At 42.1% G+C, this 19,033-nt stretch overlaps 1 protein-coding gene across 8 annotated transcripts in view; it reads left to right on the forward strand.

The window, feature by feature from the left end:
- LOC112908104 (adhesion G protein-coupled receptor E2-like) overlaps positions 1 to 17,783 on the forward strand; it is a 32,778-nt gene extending 14,995 nt beyond the window's left edge. For 4 of the 8 annotated variants that reach the window (XM_025983516.2, XM_072721366.1, XM_072721368.1 and 1 more), the window contains 15 exons: positions 827 to 982; positions 1,713 to 1,844; positions 2,367 to 2,413; positions 2,554 to 2,631; positions 3,003 to 3,180; positions 7,808 to 7,915; positions 8,082 to 8,305; positions 8,508 to 8,687; positions 9,742 to 9,939; positions 10,222 to 10,457; positions 13,614 to 13,680; positions 14,087 to 14,178; positions 15,158 to 15,326; positions 15,412 to 15,522; positions 16,285 to 17,783. In XM_025983516.2, the coding sequence (XP_025839301.2) occupies positions 827 to 982; positions 1,713 to 1,844; positions 2,367 to 2,413; positions 2,554 to 2,631; positions 3,003 to 3,180; positions 7,808 to 7,915; positions 8,082 to 8,305; positions 8,508 to 8,687; positions 9,742 to 9,939; positions 10,222 to 10,457; positions 13,614 to 13,680; positions 14,087 to 14,178; positions 15,158 to 15,326; positions 15,412 to 15,522; positions 16,285 to 16,299 (1,991 nt within the window). In that variant the 3' untranslated portion in view covers positions 16,300 to 17,783. The remainder of the gene's footprint in view (positions 1 to 826; positions 983 to 1,712; positions 1,845 to 2,366; positions 2,414 to 2,553; positions 2,632 to 3,002; positions 3,181 to 7,807; positions 7,916 to 8,081; positions 8,306 to 8,507; positions 8,688 to 9,741; positions 9,940 to 10,221; positions 10,458 to 13,613; positions 13,681 to 14,086; positions 14,179 to 15,157; positions 15,327 to 15,411; positions 15,523 to 16,284) is intronic. The other 4 variants (XM_072721371.1, XM_072721372.1, XM_025983518.2 and 1 more) reach the window with 1 other exon arrangement.
- Positions 17,784 to 19,033: the final 1,250 nt, after the last annotated feature.

The following is a 19,033-nucleotide window of genomic DNA, read 5'->3' on the forward strand; positions in this document are numbered from 1 at the left end:
GAGATACCTGTCCTCAAGGTTGTGGGGTGGGGTGGAGGCCCAGCTCTGTGAGTCCCTGAGCTACTAAAAGAGGATCTGGCTATGGATATCTTTCCTGTCATGCTTAAAGAACAGGTAGAGATAAGATGCCAGAAAACATCCCCAATGGCTTAGCTGTGTGCAGCTTCTTCATTTCACATCCCCAATGTCTTTTATAAGAGAGGACATCCTTCCGGAGTGGAGATAGTATGACTCCCACAGAGACATCTTGGAGAACCTTAAAAATGCCTGACATTGGGAGCTTAAAGTAGCAGGTAATAAAGACTGTGGGATTTACTAGGGTCACAGTGAGTAATCAGAGGTAGAAGCTGTCAATGGGCAGGGGCCTGACCACCGGGCTTTGTCCTCAGGTGTGAATGAGTGTTATCCTGGACAGATTCCAGCCATGACTCCCTTCACCAAATCAGCATCGAGAGTGGCCTTCAGTGCCACTAGTCACCCTGACTGGAACCCACCCCTACATCCCCAGTAGTGCAAACAGGGACTCAGTGCCTCCATCCTCCCTACAAGGCCTGCAGAAGGGGATGCAGATCTCCTTCCAGCCCCCGTCATGGTACAGCAGAGTGTCTGAATCTAGGTGCCCTCAGGCCCAGCCAGAGAGTAGAGATGAGCAGAGCAGGCAGCAGACTTTCTAGAGTGGCTGGCTCCAGCTCAGACGTGCTCCAGGAATGCCACCTGCAAACTGAGTTCTCTCCAGTCCTGTTGGCAGAGTCAGGCTGGAGGTAGGCCTCTGCCCTGTAGGAACTCACACCTTTGGGAGGTGACCCTTTGCCCTGTTGTGTTCTAGACATCAATGAGTGTGGACCACCCCCAACAGTGTCCTGTGGAAAGTTTGCAGACTGTCAGAACACAGAAGGGAGCTACTACTGCATGTGCATCCCAGGATATGTGCTTGCTTCTGGGGCAACAATGTTCATGGATGAGAGTGAGAACACGTGTCAAGGTAAGAACCTCCCCATCTTCCATACCCTCATCCATGAGGCTTAATCTGCTCCACTTTCTCCAGGCATCAGACAGCCATCCTCAGCACCTACCCAGTCACCCATCCAGCTTTAAAGCCCAGGGCTCAGAGACCTCTGAAGAGGGTCACTTTAAAGCATCCCCTTGCCCCCCTGCTATCTTATATTTGTAAAATAAAAAAAGGATGGCACTCAAGATATTTCAGAAAAACTGGGGCATCTGGGTGTCTCAGTGGCTGAGCATATGCCTTTGGCTCACATTGTGATCCCAGGGTTCTGGGATCGAGTCCCACATTGGGCTCCCTGCAGGGAGCCTGCTTCTCCCTCTGCCTATGTCTCTACCTTTCTCTGTGTGTGTCTCTCATGAATAAATAAATAAAATATTTTTTAAAAAAGATATTTCAGGAACTCACAGGATATTGTTTCCAGTGCAAAATCCCTTCTCATCATCATCAACTGCCAGGATTAGACCTTTCCCCTGCAGAGCCTACTTGGTTTTAGCCATGCCAGGAAACCTCAGACTTCCTGGCCATGTTGGACCCAGGAACCCCATCCAGAAACACTGCAATGGGAATATGAGAGGGCCATCCCCCTTTCCTGGGCCAGCATTCTCCCTGGCCAACAGTTATGACATCCAGGTGCCCCTTCTTAGCTACCCAGCCTCTGACTATTTCCCTGCACAAAGCTTACCCTGACTGTCCCAAATAATTTCAGTTCATAATACTACGAGCAGACCAGATGACCAGAACCCAGAAGGATGTTGTGTCAAGCCTAAGCTGGATAACAAGGATCCACCCCCATACACACATGGAGAGCTGGATGATAAGAGGTTTTCATCTAGAAGAGGTACCAATGGAAGTTATCATTGAACACCAGCAAGTAAGCAGTTGCCGTGATGGAATTAAAACAAAGACCATCACTGGGAGCCAGACAGGATCTTGATTGGGAACTGTGGCATTCCCTGCACATGGTTCCCTAGAAGACCTACTCTGGCTTTTGTCCAAATGCTCAGGCCAGGACACAGATGGCCATGATTTCTTCACCTTGGCTGAAAGCTGCCCAGGGAAGCTGAGGGCATTGGGGCTAAAGACAGGGAGGACTCAGTCCAATTCCATCCACACCTAGATAGCTGAGCATCTGGGCCACCACATTGACCCATAGTGCATCTCTGTATAAATAAGAAAAGGCACCCACTCAACAGGGAGGAGACATAGGGCCTTCCTAATGCTTATATGCCCAAACTAGGGTCCCTAAATAACCAAGTGACCACCTGGGAATTTACCTAGCCTTACCTATCCCCAGACCACTCCCCTCAACACAAACTCAGAGATATTCTCACACCTAGTGAACCACCGTTATCCCCTGCAGGCATCTTTTTCCCCACCTGGACTCCACCCCGTGGAATCAAGAGCCAGGTGAGTGGCCCCAGCAGGGACCATAAGACAGGAAATCCTTCCTTAAAGCATGAGCCCCTCACCCTGCCTGGCCACCATTTTCCTCAAGCTTCAGGACCCACACTGAGGCTCTTTGACTTCCTCATCTCCTCTCTCCCCAGACACTCTCTCGCTTCTTTCAAAGAGTCCAAGATCTACACAGAGAGTTCAAACCAGACTTTGTCGAGAACACCATCCAGGTAAGACCAGAATCCAGGGGAAACAAGTTGGAGGCATCCCATCAAGGCTCTCTGAGGCCCCACCTCTCCCAGGGTGGACAGGAAAAGCAAACATCCAAGTATTTGTACTCCCTATTAGACACCTAATTGCACTTACAACCCTTCCTCTTACTATTCCTGGAATTTGGGTTGATGTCATCCTTGGCATTCATGAGTAGGATTGACCATGAGTGGCTGGATTGCAGGGGTAATCCCAGCATATCCCAAACAATGCCACTTTGATCCCCCAAATAGATAGTCTCTAGGATCTTTACTCTGAGGCTAAGTGGAAAGCCTCTTCATGCAGTCTGCCTGGCCCATGAATCACTACTTCAGCAGCTGCTTTCCCCCAGGACCTCATACAGGGGGTGGATGAGCTGCTGGAGACCCCCGAGGACCTGAAGGCCCTGCCTCGCTCAGAGCAACACCGTGTGGCCACTAATCTGCTCACTGGCCTGGAGAATTCCCTGAGAAATATGAGCCAGGCCCTGTCCAATGGGACATTGACCTTCAATGCATCTGCAGGCACAGGTAAGTACCGGGCTCCTGCTCTACCCGTTCCCCACCTCATTTGTTGCCCGATCTCACTGGAGCAGAGAGACCATACTTGTATCTTAGTGTTACAGTTATAAACAACTTTTAAAAAGTGGTTAAAAAGAAATGAATAAATTATGCTAAGTAAAATAAGTCATAGAAGGACAGTGTCATGTGATCTTACTTATATGTGGAATCTTTAAAAAAACACACACACAAACACAAGCTCATACATACAAATTGGTGGTTGCCAGCGGTGGGGATGAGAAGGGCATTCGTGCGGTGTGTGGGTGTGGGCAGTGAGCTAAATGGGTGAAGGAGGTCAGGAGATACAAAATAAATAAGCCATGGGATGTAAGGCACAGCATTGTGACTATAATTACTAATATGATGTTACATATTTCAAAGTTGCTACAAGAGTAAATCTTGAAAGTTCTTATCACAGGGAAAAAAATTTTTTGACTGTGTGGTGCCAGATCTTACCTAGGCTTTCTGTGGTGATCCTTTTGCAATATATACAAATAAGAAATCATTATGTTGTACACTTGAAACTAGTATAGTGTTCTATGTCAATTATACCTCAATAAAAAAGGAAATGAATAAAAGTATAACTAATATACATGTTAATACAAAATAAATTATGAGCAGATGAATTAATGATAGTGAAGAATTTAAGAGAAAAGAGAAATGGCTTCCCAAGAAACCAATTTATTTAATTTGGATTAATATGAATTTAATACAGTCTGATATTTAAGTGTTTTATTTGAGGTAAAATTCATGTACCATAAAATTCTCCATTTTAAACAAAGTGTGCAATTCAGTGGCATTTATTTTTTAAGATTTATTTATTTATTTTAGAGGGAGAGAGAAGGCAAGAGCAGTGGGGAGGGACAGAGAGAGAAAAAATCCTCAAGCAGACTCCAAGTTGAGAAGGAGCCTGATGTAAGGCTCTCTCCCATGACACTGAGATCATGACCTGAGCTGAAATCAAGAGTCAGATGCTCAACCAACTGAGCCACCTCGGTGCCCAAATTCAGTGGCATTTAGTACACTACAAAGTTGTAATCATCACCTGTACTTCTAAAATATATTCATCGGCCCTGAAGTAAACACTGTGCCTCCTTCAGGAGTCATTCCTCATTTCTCCCCTCCCTCAATCCCTGGCCACACTGGTCTGTTTTCTATGCCTGTTCTGGACATTTCATATAGAGAGAATCATACACTATGTTGCTTCATAGTGTGGCTTCTTTTACCTAATATAATGTTTTCAAGGTTAATCCATGATGTAGATTCTATCGGTGTTTCATTCTTTCTTATGGCTGAATAATATTCCATTGCATACGGATATAGCACCTGTTCAGCCCTCCATGCACTGATGAACATTTAGTTTGTTGCCACTTTTCAACTATTGTGAATAGTGCTACTATGAATATGGGTTCATGTTTTTTGGCTGAATAACTGTTTTCAGTTCTTTGGGGCTACACAATTAGCATTGGAGTTTGTGAGTTATAGGGTAATTCTATGTTCAACATTTTGAGAACCACCAAATTATTTTCCATCCCCACCAGCAATGGGCTCCAATTTCTACACCTTCAGCAACACTTGGTACTTTCCTTTTTTTGTTTTTGTTTGTTTGTTTTTTTGTTTTTTGTTTGTTTGTTTGTTTTCCTATAGTCTTTTCAGTATATGTCAGGGGATATCTCATGGTGGTTTTGATTTGCATTTCTCTGATAATTAATGATGTTTCACATATTTTTCTGTAAATTGTTGAACATATGTGTAACTTTTTTGGAGAAATGTCTATGCAAGTCCTTTGACTATGTTTTAATTCATTTGGCTTTTCGTTGTTGAGCTGTAAGAGTTCTTTATGTATTCTGATAGTAGACTCTTTTATTTTTTATATTTTATTTAAATTCAATTTGCCAACATAAGTATAACACCTAGTGCTCATCTCATCATGTGCCCTCCTTAATGCCTGCCACCCAGTTACCCTACCCCCCTCACCCACTTCCCCTCCTGCAACCTCTTAATTGTTTCCCAGAGTTAGGAGTCTCTCATGGTTTGTCTTCCTCTCTGATTTTTCCGCACTCAGTTTCTCTCCTCTCTCTTATGGTCCCTTTCACTATTTCTTATATTCTACATATGAGTGAAATCATATGATAACTGTCTTTCTCCAAGTGACTTCTTTCACTCAGCATAATACCCTCCAGTGCCATCCATGTCAATGTAAATGGTAGGTATTCATCCTCTCTGATGACTGGGTAGTATTCCCTTGTATATATATGCCACATCTTCTTTATCCATTCATCTATTGAAAGACATCATGGCTCCTTCCACAGTTTGGCTATTGTGGACATTGCTGCTATGGACATTGGAGTTCAGCTGTGCTCTCTATGACACATATGATCCACTAATTTTTCCTCCCACTCCCATAGATTGTCTTTGCACTTTCTCAATGGTCTTTCACTTTAATGAATAGATGCTTCCATTGTGATGAAATTCATTTTCTCTGGGGTTTTTTTTCTTTTGCGAAATGGATATTTGGTGTCATACCTAAGAATCCATTGCCAAATCCAAGGCCATGAAGATTTACACCTGTGTTTTCTCCGAAGTGTTCTAGTTTTACCTCATAAATTGTAGGTCTTTCAGATGAATGGATGAAGAGAATGTGTTTTGTATATGTATGTTATATATATATATTATATATTATATAAATGTGGTTTGTATATATATGTATATATATGTATGCAATGAATATTACTTGGCCATCAAAAAGAATGAAATCTTGCCATTTGTAACAACATGGATGGAACTAGAGAGTATTATGCTAAGTGAAATAAGTCAGAGAAAGAAAAATATCTTATGATTTCACTCATATGTGGAAGTTAAGAAACAAAACAAATGAACTTAGGCAAAGGGTAGGAAAAATAAAATAAGATAAAATCAAGAAGGGAGACAAACCATAAGAGACACTTAACTATAGGAAACAAACTGAGGGTTGCTGGAAGGGAGGGCAGTAGGGGATGGGGTAACTGGATGATAGGCATTAAGGAGGACACTTGATGTAATGGGCACTGGGTGCTATATGCAACTGATGAATCACTAAATTCTACCTCTGAAACATATAATACACTATATATTAATTAAATTGAATTTAAATTTTAAAAAATGAAATAAATTTTTAAAAAATTAAATGTAAGTCTTTGACTCATTTTGAATTAATTTTTCCAGCTTCCTTTTTTGTGTTTGGACAGCCAGATGTGCCAGGACTTGTTGTGCCAGTTTTTGTTGAGAGACTTCTCTTTTTCCACTGAAGGGTCTTGGCACCAGTTGTTGGAAATTAATGAACCAGAGATGTATGGGTTTGTTTCTGGACTTTCAATTCTATTTTACTGGTCTGTGTGACTCTCTTTATGTCAGTGCCCTACTGTTCTGATTACTGTAGGTTAGTAATCAGTTTTGAAATTAGAAGGTGTAAGTACTCCAATTTTGTTTTTCATTTTCAAGATAGTTTTCAGTATTTGGCCCACTTGCAATGCCCTGTGAAGATTAGGATGAGCTTTTTCATTTCTGCAAAATTAAATAATTAAAACTATTTTGGAATCCTGCTAGAGACTGCATTGAATCTGTACGTCTCTGAGAGGACTACTGCCATAATAATAATGAATCTTCCACCCATGAACATGGTTTACAGTTTTCTATGTACAAGTCTTGAGCAATCTTGCATAAAATTATTCCTCATATTTTATTGATGATTTTGGGATCTATGTTCATAACAGATTGGTTTATAGTTTTATTTTCTTGTGATGGTTTTTTTAATTGGAGTTCAATTTGCCAACATATAGCATAACACCCAGTGCTCATCCCGTCAAGTGCCCCCCTCAGTGCCCATCATCTAGTCCCCCCAAACCCCCACCCACCTCCCCTTTCACCACCCCTTGTTCATTTCCCAGAGCTAGGTGTCTCTCATGTTTTGTCACCCTCACTGATATTTTCACTCATTTTCTACCCTTTCCCCTTTATTCCCTTTCACTATTTTTTATAAATGTATTTTTTTATTGGTGTTCAATTTGCCAACATACAGAATAACACCCAGTGTTCGTCCCGTCAAGTGCCCCCCTCAGTGCCCGTGACCCAGTCACCCCCACCCCCACCCACCTCCCCTTCCACCACCCCTCGTTCGTTTCCCAGAGTTAGGAGTCTTTCATGTTCTGTACCCCTTTCTGATATTTCCCACTCATTTTTTCTCCTTTCCCCTTTATTCCCTTTCACTATTTTTTATATTCCCCAAACGAATGAGATCATATAATGTTTGGCAAGTTGAATTTAAATAAAATATTAAAATTACATATGATATCTAAAATATGCATATGCTATATTATACTTATATATTATGTGTGCATTCCATAAATTATACAATATGTAATATTCAACATCATATTATATATTATATGTTTTTTGTGTATTTTTATATTATATATACAGTATCTATATTATAGATTTATGTAATGTATTAAATATTTTTAGAAAAACATATCTATATACACACATAAAATGATATTATACCAACCACTACAGCCACAAATACTAACTTACTCCCTTATATAACTCTGACATCATACAGACCTGTCCCTGAAACTGTGGGAGCAAGGAGACAGAAATGTCATCTTGAGTCAGAATCAGGTGAAGATGATGTTGAACTGGGATGTGGTGCATGATTCTGGTGACTCAGGTAATGGCCGAGATGGGAGGAAGCTCACAAGATGCCAAAGGATGTGACAAACAGGGAACTGAAGAGTAAAGGGAAAGGGGGCTTTAGTGGGACCACAAAGAGTCCATCTGAGGAGGACGGGGTTCATTGTGCACCGCAAGATATCAACATCAGTCTCGTCCTGCAGGCCCTTCTGTGGTGGGCCTCATCTCCACTCCAGGGATGGGAAAGTTGCTGGCTGAAGCCCCTCTGGTCGTGGAGCCTGAGAAGCAGGCAGTTCTGCATGGGGCACACAAGATCTCGCTGCAAGAAGCCTCCCCTGTCCTGCTCTCAGATGTCATCTCTGCATTTATGAGCAACAAGGTCACCCAGAATCTCAGTTCCCCCGTCACTTTCATCTTCTCCCACCATGTGAGTGCTGATGGCATGGGGCTGTGGATGTGGAAGGAGCCTGGGTCCTGGGCACAGCCTCGCTGCCTAACTCAGCCTTGAGGTTCTGCGGGAGGTCCCCCATGAGTGCATCATTCCCCCAGGAAAGCCCTTTGCAAGCCAGCTTTGGATAAGCATTTCTGAGCACCAGAACCACCAGCTCCCACCTATGTTTTTCCTACAGTCAGTGACCCCTGGGCCAACACAAAAGGTGTTCTGTGTCTTCTGGGAGCACAGTCAGAATGGATCTGGTCATTGGTCCACCAGAGGCTGCACAATGGTGAACAGTAGAGATACCAGCACCACCTGCCAGTGCACCCACCTCAGCAGCTTTGCCGTCCTCATGGCCCACTACGATGTGAAGGTGAGAGTCCCGAAAGGGGCTGCACCTCATGTCTATTACTTTTAAAAAAACAGATGTTTATATCTTGTGGTTTCTTCAGAGCAGCAGTCAGTCATGGTGTGTCTCAGTTGCTGTTCAGGGTCTTACAAGTCTGAAATCAGCCAGAGCTGCATCCTCCTCTGAGGTTCAGGGTCCTCCTGTGAGCTCCCTGGTTGCTGGCAGGTTTCAGTTCCTTGCAGTTGTAAGACTGGGGTTCCACTTTCTAGCAAACTGTGAGCAGGGGACCCTGCTCAGCCCCTAGGGGCTACATCCATTCCTTCTGTCATGGGCTCTTACACAGTGTATTGCCATTTTTAACCAGAGGCCAGCAGGAGGAGCCCTCTCACCGCAAACACTCAAATTTTGCATCTTCTCTTGGAGTGCCCAGAGCTTTTAAGAGCTAACATGATTAGGCCAGGCCCACCCACAATAGACTCCCTCTCTTAGAGACACAGGACCGGAATTACAGCTCCAAAATCCTTTCACAGCAGCACCTCAAATGGCTTTAACTAAAGAAACTGTGTGTACACATTCTATCATTGCCAAATTAAAATTCTGCTTATCACAGGGGTCTTCAGGACAGGAAGCCTGTAGACAGGGGCTCTCTGGGGCCTTAAGAAAGATTCCGTGGTGGCAGAGGTCCAATGGGGCCAGGAAAGCCAGTGAGTGCAAGTGGGTTAGGAGTTATGTTTGCCTGCTCCCCTGGCCACGTGAACTGGTTACTTCCTCTGGATTACAACCAAAGACTTACTTAGGTGATCTGTGAAGTAAAATAAGCCGTTGGGGGTTCCAGAGCTTTGTCTTAAGTAAGGACTCTTACTCCTCACTTCCAAGGACTGAGTTAATCAGTTCAGATTTCCATAAAATTCTAGCATTCTGATCCTGGAGGAACTTACTCAAAAACATAAACTTACCTGCCTCCTTCTTTCCTGATTTGGCTACAACAAAAAAAAAAAAAAAATTTAATGGAAGAGTCATTACCCCAGACCAGGGAAATGTGACTGTGATGTCTTTGCTTCTCTTGGCTGGATCCCAGGAGGATGATCCCGTGCTGGCCGTGATCACCTACATGGGGCTGAGCCTCTCTCTGCTGTGTCTCCTCCTGGCAGCCCTCACCTTCCTGCTGTGCAAAGCCATCCAGAACACCAGCACCTCCCTCCACCTGCAGCTCTCAATCTGCCTCTTCCTGGCCCACCTGCTCTTCCTCATCGCCATTGACCAGACCAAGATCAAGGTATTGACACAGTCTCAAAGGAGCCCCTGCCCTGCCCCAGAGGATGCTCAGTTCATGGAGCTGTGCTGCATTGATATCTTAATAAAATAATATTGGGTCCCAGGGATATTTTGAAGGGTAAATAGCCTATTCCACATTGACTAACGAACTAGAAGACAAATCCTCTCCTGACAAGTCCACCATATATATGAGCATTCTCTCCAATGGCAAGGTATGGAACAGGTACTGGGGCCACCCTCCTCTCTGACAATCACTCCTGGTGGCACCTTTCTCCTCCCCCAGGTGCTGTGCTCCATCATTGCGGGTGCCTTACACTATCTCTACCTGGCCTCCTTCACCTGGATGCTGCTGGAGGCTCTACACCTCTTCCTCACTGCACGCAACCTGACAGTGGTCAACTACTCCAGTGTGAGCATGCTTATGAAGAAGCTCATGTTCCCTGTGGGCTACGGAGTCCCGGCTGTAATTGTGGCCATTTCTGCTGCATCCAGGCCTCACCTTTATGGAACACCCACCCGGTAAGTGCAAATTTCCACTGTCCTCTTCTCCAGCATGACCATGGCCATCATAGAACCAATAATGATTTAATTCCATCAGATCATGATAGGCAGAGAAAAGGTCAATGGCCACTCCAAAAACATCTACCTGGTGAAAGATTGTGTTCACTGAAATAATTGTTTTTAAGTCATTAGGATGTAATTATTTTAAATGTTTATTATAAAGTATGTTAATAATTATCTACTTAAATAATATTGTGCATTATGTTAATAGCTGTACATTAATATAACATTAATGGTGTTTAATGATTACAAATTAATCTTTACTTAAGATAAATGAGGTGATGGTTTTTAATCTTTTAGATTTCATTATTTTAAATATAGAAGGAGCATTCCAGAAAGATTGTACTCTAGTTGGTAAATTGTTGCCCACGGGGACACTAGTTAACAATTTTGAATGGCTTTACATATATTCTAGAGTTGAAAAAAAACTGGAATTGGTCAGAGAAGTAAGCAGAAAGGCTGAAATAAAAAATAAAAAATATTTTATTCAAGACAAAAAAAATAAATATTAAGTGTATATTATATTAATAGCTATTTTATATTAATGAATACAGTCTATAATATAAATAGCTTTATATGTATTAGTAAATATATATTAATATAGTATTCATTGCGTTGATTAAGGGGCAGTTTTATCCTCCAGAAAGTAAAACTGAAATGAATAGATGGCATTGATTTGTGTAAACTCTCTTCTAATTTTATTTTTTTTAAAGATTTTATTTATTTATTCATGAGAGACACAGAGGGGGGGGAGAGAGAGAGAGACAGAGAGAGATAGAGAGAGACAGAGAGAGAAGCAGAGACACAGGCAGAGGGAGAAGCAGGCTCCATGCAGGGAGCCTGACGTGGGGATCGTGGGACTTGATCCCCAGTCTCCAGGATCACACCCTGGGATGAAGGTGGCGCTAAACCGCTGAGCCACCTGGGCTGCCCTCTCTTCTAATTTTAAAGGAAACAGGGGGTCATTTGCATGATGAAGTAACTGACCACAGCTAAGATCTAGAAACAACTTCTGATATACAGTCACTGTTTTGTGTGTCAGCTCAAATCATCTCCCCACAACCTATGAAGTAGAAACTAGTATCAAGCCATTATACAGATGAGGAACTGAGATACAAGGAGATTCACTAACATGGCCAAGGTCACACAGCTGGTTGATGGCAGAGTTGGTCACATGCAGTCTGGCACTCACAACACACACCTATCCTGATGACATGAGTACTCAGCTGCATCAGCGAGCCCTGGCCAGCTAGCCTCCCTAGGGAGTTGAGCATAAAGGTCAGGGAACTTTTCCATAAAGAGCCAAATAATCAAGACCTCTTGCTTTGTGGGCCCTCTGGTCTTTGCTGCAACTACTCAGCTCTGTCATCAGAGCACAGAAACAGTCACAGACAATCCAGGAGGGAAGGACTGTGTGTTCCAGTAAAACCCACTTACAACAGCAGGTGGTAACCACCCTGGCCCACAGGCTGCAATTTGCCAACGCCTCCCTTCACAGCTTCACTTTGATGCTTCTTGCTGGGTCCGTTTGACCCTCTCCCTGGCCCTCACACCTCCCACCTCACTCACAGCTCCCCTCTCTGGGGCTGAAGTCCAACTCTGTCATTGCTCTCAGAGTGTTCTTGAGATGCCTGACCTGTGGGCATGTGAGTACCTGTGTCCTCAAGAGGAATAAAGTATGTAGTACTCATGAGCCTTACCACTGGGGCAGGCTCACTGTGTTGTTTCATTTGTGTTTTTTTACTCATCTCTTCCATGGTCCAAAATTTTCACCTTGTCTATACACCTACTCATCCCTCATACCTCAGCATAAATACAATTCAGTTCTTTCAGGGAAACCCTTCCCAAGTATCTGGATTTCCTATACTCTGGACCAAGTTATGGATCCAACTACATGTCCTCATAGCTCCTCATACTTTTTTTTTTTTTTGCATGTTAGACACAGTATTTTATTTTATTTTTTTATAAATTTATTTTTTATTGGTGTTCAATTTGCCAACATACAGAATAACACCCAGTGCTCATCCCGTCAAGTGCCCACCTCAGTGCCCGTCACCCAATCACCCCCACCGCCCGCCCTCCTCCCCTTCCACCACCCCTAGTTCGGTTCCCAGAGTTAGGAGTCTTCCATGTTCTGTCTCCCTTTCTGATATTTCCTACCCATTTATTCTCCCTTCCCTTCTATTCCCTTTCACTATCATTTATATTCCCCAAATGAATGAGACCATATAATGTTTGTCCTCCAATTGACTTACTTCACTCAGCATAATACCCTCCAGTTCCATCCACATCGAAGCAAATGGTAGATATTTGTCGTTTCTAATGGCTGAGTAATATTCCATTGTATACATAAACCACATCTTCTTTATCCATTCATCTTTCGATGGACACCGAGGCTCCTTCCACAGTTTGGATATTGTGGACATTGCTGCTATAAACATCGGGGTGCAGGTGTCTGAGCTCCTCATACTTGATCATAAAACTAATCATCTTGATTTTATCTAAGGGCTAATTGTTGATCCTCCCACATCACTGATGTCCCCCTGAGGACTGAGACCACGCTACCCTAATCCAACTGGGTCTTCAGAGCCAAGCACAGATCCTAACATAGAAGAGACAGTCAATATTTGTCAAAGAACATAATTTGTTGATCAATACCTTTATTTTCTTTTTAAAAATTATATTTATTTCTGCCAGCATACCTGAGAGCCAAGACATAGAAGAGCTTTTTGAAAGGAACTCATCTTTTTTAAAGACCACTTTAGTAAGGTGTGATTGACATGTAAAATGATGTATGTAATTAAATGTACACAACCTGATGAGTTTGGGGCTAATACCCATGACCATTGCCACCATCAAAGGCATATACAAAGTTGTAGTTCTGCAAAAATAAATAAGTTTAGATCTATAGCACATAGTACATATCATTAACAATAGTGTATTATATACTTAAAGTTTGCTAGGAGGGTATGTTAAATGTTTTAACTAAAAAAAAGCAATAATAAAATAATGAATGAAGCAGGAGGAAACACTAGGAGGTGAGGGAGATGTTTATTTATTAATCCTTTATCCACAAGGCCCATATTTTCTTGAATCTCTTTCCATCTCTCTTAGGTGCTGGCTCCACACAGACAAGGGATTTATATGGACCTTCCTTGGCCCCATCTGCACCATCTTCTCTGTGAGTAGTGCATGATATCAGAGCAGCCCACCTGCCCAGCTGAGGATCATTCAAAGGCCAGGTGTATCAGGAGGGTTAAAGGCAGGATGAGCAATCATTCCAGTTGCCCCAGGAATGATGAGAGGCTCCCAGGAGGCAGGAATTCCCATTGTAAAACCAGGACTAAGGTGTTTCCTGAGACATGGCACTGTCAGGACTAAAATTCGGAATTCCCATGCAAATTGCATTGAAGTGGTCATCGAAGTTACGGGACAGACATGGGCCTGAGTTACTACTGGGTGTTTAGTCTGCTTTTCTTGGACTTTTTGAAACTCAAATCTTCCCTGCTGGGTTAGGTGTTGGGTGAGCAAAGAGGAAATTTTGCCAGATGTGGAGTGTAGGTAATATATCTGTGGGTTTTCTGCAGATAAATTTGGCTTTCTTTCTGATGACCTTTTGGATTGTGAAAAAGAATCTCTCTTCACTCAACAGAGATGTATCCACCCTCCGGAACACAAGGTGAGGATGGGTCAGAGGTACACACCGCCCCCCATACAGAGCATTATCCTCCTGGCTCCAAGGCTCTGATGTCCCTCACAGGGCTCCCTAGGGGACTGGAGGAGAGGTGCCACCGCCCTCCTTGGCCACCAGCTCAGATTCTGTGATTTGTTACTGACACCCATGCCAAAAACATTCCATCTGTGCACACCCCTCCAATAAACTACTTCAGCTGCAGAGAGAACCAGCTTTGTTCTGATAAGCAGGGATTGCTACTATGGCCCTATGAAAAAGGTCCTGAGAACATGCATACCCTTATAATGCATTCAGGAAATCACATAGCAGTTTCCAGAACCACTCCACCCCATCATGCCCATACCTTCATGCATGCTCTGCCCTCTGCCTTCCCCTTCTCTTGCACCCAGTGAACTCAGCTTCATCATCCACGTATCACATCATCTGAGAGTTTTGGAATGTCCTCTGCTCTCCTCAACTTTGCAGAGAATCAGTGACCTCTATTCTGGGCAAAGCGTGTCCTGGCTCATTCATGGGGAGGGTGAGGACAGGAACCGCCCTAGATTGGACCTGAGCAGAAGTAACTCACTTTGCAAAGGGTATAAGTGATCATTTGTTTTTGGGTTTCCACTAGACTTTAAGACCTGCAAGAATAGAAGTCTTGTCTTTGTTGAATGCCCTGACCCCAGCCTAAAGCCAGGTGCACAGAACATTCTGGGTAATGTTGGTCGAATAAAATTGGGGGTCTTCATGAAACATCATGAGCTTTTTGAGACTCACATTCTGTAGTGTCACCATAATCCTCAGTCCAAGTCAAAATGCCATCCTGGACCCAAATAGTGTTTCTTTTTAGGGAATCATTGACAATAAAGATCAAAGTCGATCACAACTCAGTCAGAAGCATCCATGGAGTAGATATGAAACCAGCTCTGGTTGTGTTGCTCTTTGTGCAGGCATCATGAGCTTCCTTTCTCTTCCTACCCAGGATGCTGACATTTAAAGCCACAGCTCAGCTCTTCATCCTGGGCTGCACATGGTGCCTGGGCATCCTGCAAGTGGGTCCAGCTGCCCACATCATGGCTTACCTATTCACCATCATCAACAGTCTGCAGGGTGTCTTCATCTTCCTGGTGTACTGCCTCCTCAGCCATCAGGTATCACTGCCCAGCTCCCACCTGGGACTCCTCCCCTCTTCTGTCCCCTCAAATGAGCTGACCCAAGCATGCTTTGCCTCTGCAGGTCCGAGAGCAATACAAGAAATGGTTCAAAGGTATCAGGAAAACCAAAGCTGAGTCTGAGCAGTACACTCTCTCCAGTGGGACCATGTCCAATGCCTCCAAACACAGTGTGGTAAGATTTTGCAGTGTTCCCAGAGCACTAACCAATCCTCTTGGGAAGTTCATGCCTACCTCACTGGACAACCTGGGGTATATAGCAGTCAATGCCCTAGGATGGCTCACACATTGTTTTCACCTGGACTCCCCTGAAGGCACTTCCCTGTCTTGAAAGGAGGTCTTTTTATACTTTCATTCATTTATATGCTCATGTTGACCCTTGCACATGACTGTCCTCTTTCCCCACAATTGTAAAGCACCCACTTTGTGTGACATGGGTGCAATCCCTTTTTAATTGTACTTAGTGACAAAATACAAAGTACTCATAAACAGAAAAAGATGCTGTGGTCAACCAAGTAATCAGGAAGTAATGATCTGTAACACTGTTACACAAGATGCTAAAAAAAAAAAAAAAAATGCTCAGAGTCACCGCACATTAATTATCTCAAGTCACTCTATGCCATCCCTGTATGTGATGAACAATAAATATGTATCTATAGTCATAAAATTAAATTGAAATAAGTATTAAGCTGGAATGGAGACTTCTCTTCAAAGTCTGCAATCATTCCTAGTGTTTCCAAATACACAAATACTGCAAAACCCCACTAGAGAATCACAGAGGGCAGAGGGGAAATCCCAGCAATGTGAATTATACTGAGCATTTGTATGTTCGGGTTAACAAAAACCTTTTCTCTTCTTAGGCTTCTCTTGACAATATTTTGTAGTTTTCTGTGTACCCATCTTGCACTTTCTAACATAGAATCACCTTCCTTCTTAGGAGAATTATAATTAACAGCTAAACCTGATGAACTTGTCTCTTAGAAAATGAAGAAAATACTGCCTGCCATCGTTTGGACAAAGAATATAAAAAATGCTTTTTTCATGTTTGTTACAAATAACTCTTCTTGGCACCACTGTGGGAGAAAGTATGCAGGAAATATTTGACATTCAGTTGCTAGAAATTTGGATTTTCTGGTGCATACAACACTCTCATCTTACTCCCAGTATAATCAGGAGCTATTACCGAATATCTCATTAGAAGCCTCTTCTACAAAAATTCTTCCTCAGGTTGATGATATATAATAAGGAAAACCTGCCCCATAGGACTTTCCTAAAATAGCATAAGAGAGGAAAGTAATTCACATACCTGCATATAGTGTAAACAACTAATCCCAGTTGCTCAAGACATTCCCAGTTTTAGTGCTGGAAGTATTACATCCCAGAAAACACTTTGGATACAGAAAAGTAGACCAGTTGGTCTCTGTATAGCATGCCTCAACTTCACTCTCCATTTCTAAGGACTTACTAATTTTTTATTCCAAAAATATGTGCTGGGAACAGATCAAGAAGATCCAATTTCTGATTTCACAAAATTTAAATGTGAAGAAAAAAATTTCATCAGAGCAAAATTAGAGCTTGGGACTAGAATCTGCATCTTTATGTTTTTTAAGTTGAGTTGTGGAAAAAGGTGTATACAGCTACTACACATTTTGTGAAATGTATTTCAAGATAACATATTATTTCACCTTCATCATGCAGCCTAGGCAAGATCTAAATCTAGAGCAGTTACACCTACAGGAAACTCTCCGTGGGATTCCTCTGACCAATTCTGTATCAATTTGAATATCAAGGAAAATGACTGTACATGATTATATTTTAAATAAACATATCCATGAATCCATAGTGATACTTTAAAATATCAGCTACTAGATGCAGAAAAATACAACAGAATTAGAAGAGCATGATTCTTTCAATATCCCGTAAGTGGCCACTAAAAGCATTGACTGAAAGGCTTCGGAGAGCAGGCTGGGACCATAGCACCAAAGAATCACCTCAAGACTGCCAACCAATTACAAAGGCTGAAGTGTGCATTTGCAATGTAGAGATCTGACAGCCACCATCTGAAATTAAAGAAGCTTAATATCATCAATGGTGGGCACTGACCTATGTATCTCCTGATATGTCATGAATTTGCAACATCCCATTTTTAGTCAATAAAGAATTATTAACAAATCAGTCTAACTGAGATCTAATCCAGCCTTTAGACTATGGTAAATATCAAAAAGGGAGACAGAACATAAAGACTCCTAACTCTGGCAAATGAACTAGGGGTGATGGAAGGGGAGGAGGGCAGGGGGTGAGGGTGAATGGGTGACGGGCACTGAGGGGGACACTTGACGGGATGAGCACTGGGTGTTATTCTGTATGTTGGTAAATTGAACACCAATAAAAATTAATTTATTAGATCAAAAAAAAATAAAGTTTTATTGGAACACAGCCACACCCATTCATCGATGTATTGTCTATGGCTGCTTTCATGCTATAATGTCAGAGTTGAGTTGTGACAGAGGCTGTAAGGCCACAAAGCCAAAAATATTTGCTGCCTGGCCCTTATAGAAGAAACTTGCTGGTACATATCCTTTTAGGTAACTTTCAATATATAGGTAATGCAGGAGACAAAACAATTTAAGTGACATCATGAAGAAACCATCAGGCAAATCCTGAGCATAAGCATTCAACAAGACAATTGGCCTGGCCTCTTCTAAAACCAATATTACTTTTTAAAGTGACTAGATGTTACTCTAAATTAAAAGAAATGAAAGTGACATAACAAATTCAGAGTCAATTTTAGTGGCACTCTGGTTCAGATATACAGCTGTCCACGACTTTTTGGAGGCAATTAGGATAATTTGAATATGTATCAGACGTTGAAAGTTATTTTGAAATTGTTGCTAACTTTTTTAGGTATAATGATAGTATTGTGGTTATGTAGAGAGCATTCCTTGAATTCACAAATACTTGTGGAAGAAGTATTGACGAATGAAGTGTCATGATGTCTGCCACTGACTATCATATGTTTTAGCAAGAAAATTTATCCATGTGTGGAAATACATTGAGAAAAATGTTTTAATGTGGCACTGTGTTAACAATTACTGACTCTGGATGGAGAGTATATGAGTATTAATTATATCACTTTTCCAAATTCTAAGTTTAACACGGTAAATAAAAGGTGTCAGTCTGGGTGACGGGCACTGAGGGGGTCACTTGATGGGATGAGCACTGGGTGTTATGCTATATGTTGGCAAATTGAACTCCAATTTAAAAAAATATGTAAAAACCCCCCTAAATAAATAAATAAATAAATAAATAAATAAATAAATAAAATTTTAAAGGTGTCAGAAAAGTAAGTAATATACTGATTAGCTATTAATTCATTAAAGATATATACCCTTGTAAATTCCTATATGTCCAGATAAAATACCCTTTCCTCTGCACAAAACTAACTTTGTGAATGGATTTTTTAAATATTTTATTTATTTATTTGAGACATAAAGCTTGCTAGCAAGGAGGGTAGGGGAAAGAGCAGAGGGAGAGAGACAAGCAGACTCCACACTGAGCTTAGAGGCCTACTCAGGGCTTGATCCTATGACCCTGAGATCATGAACTGCCTGAGCTGAAATCAAGAGTTGGCAGCTTAAACAAATGAGCCATGCCAGTGCCCCAGAATAGATATTTTCTAAAACTAA

The sequence above is a fragment of the Vulpes vulpes genome, chromosome 9 (genome assembly GCF_048418805.1).
Source record: "Vulpes vulpes isolate BD-2025 chromosome 9, VulVul3, whole genome shotgun sequence".
Taxonomy (NCBI): Eukaryota; Metazoa; Chordata; class Mammalia; order Carnivora; family Canidae; genus Vulpes; species Vulpes vulpes.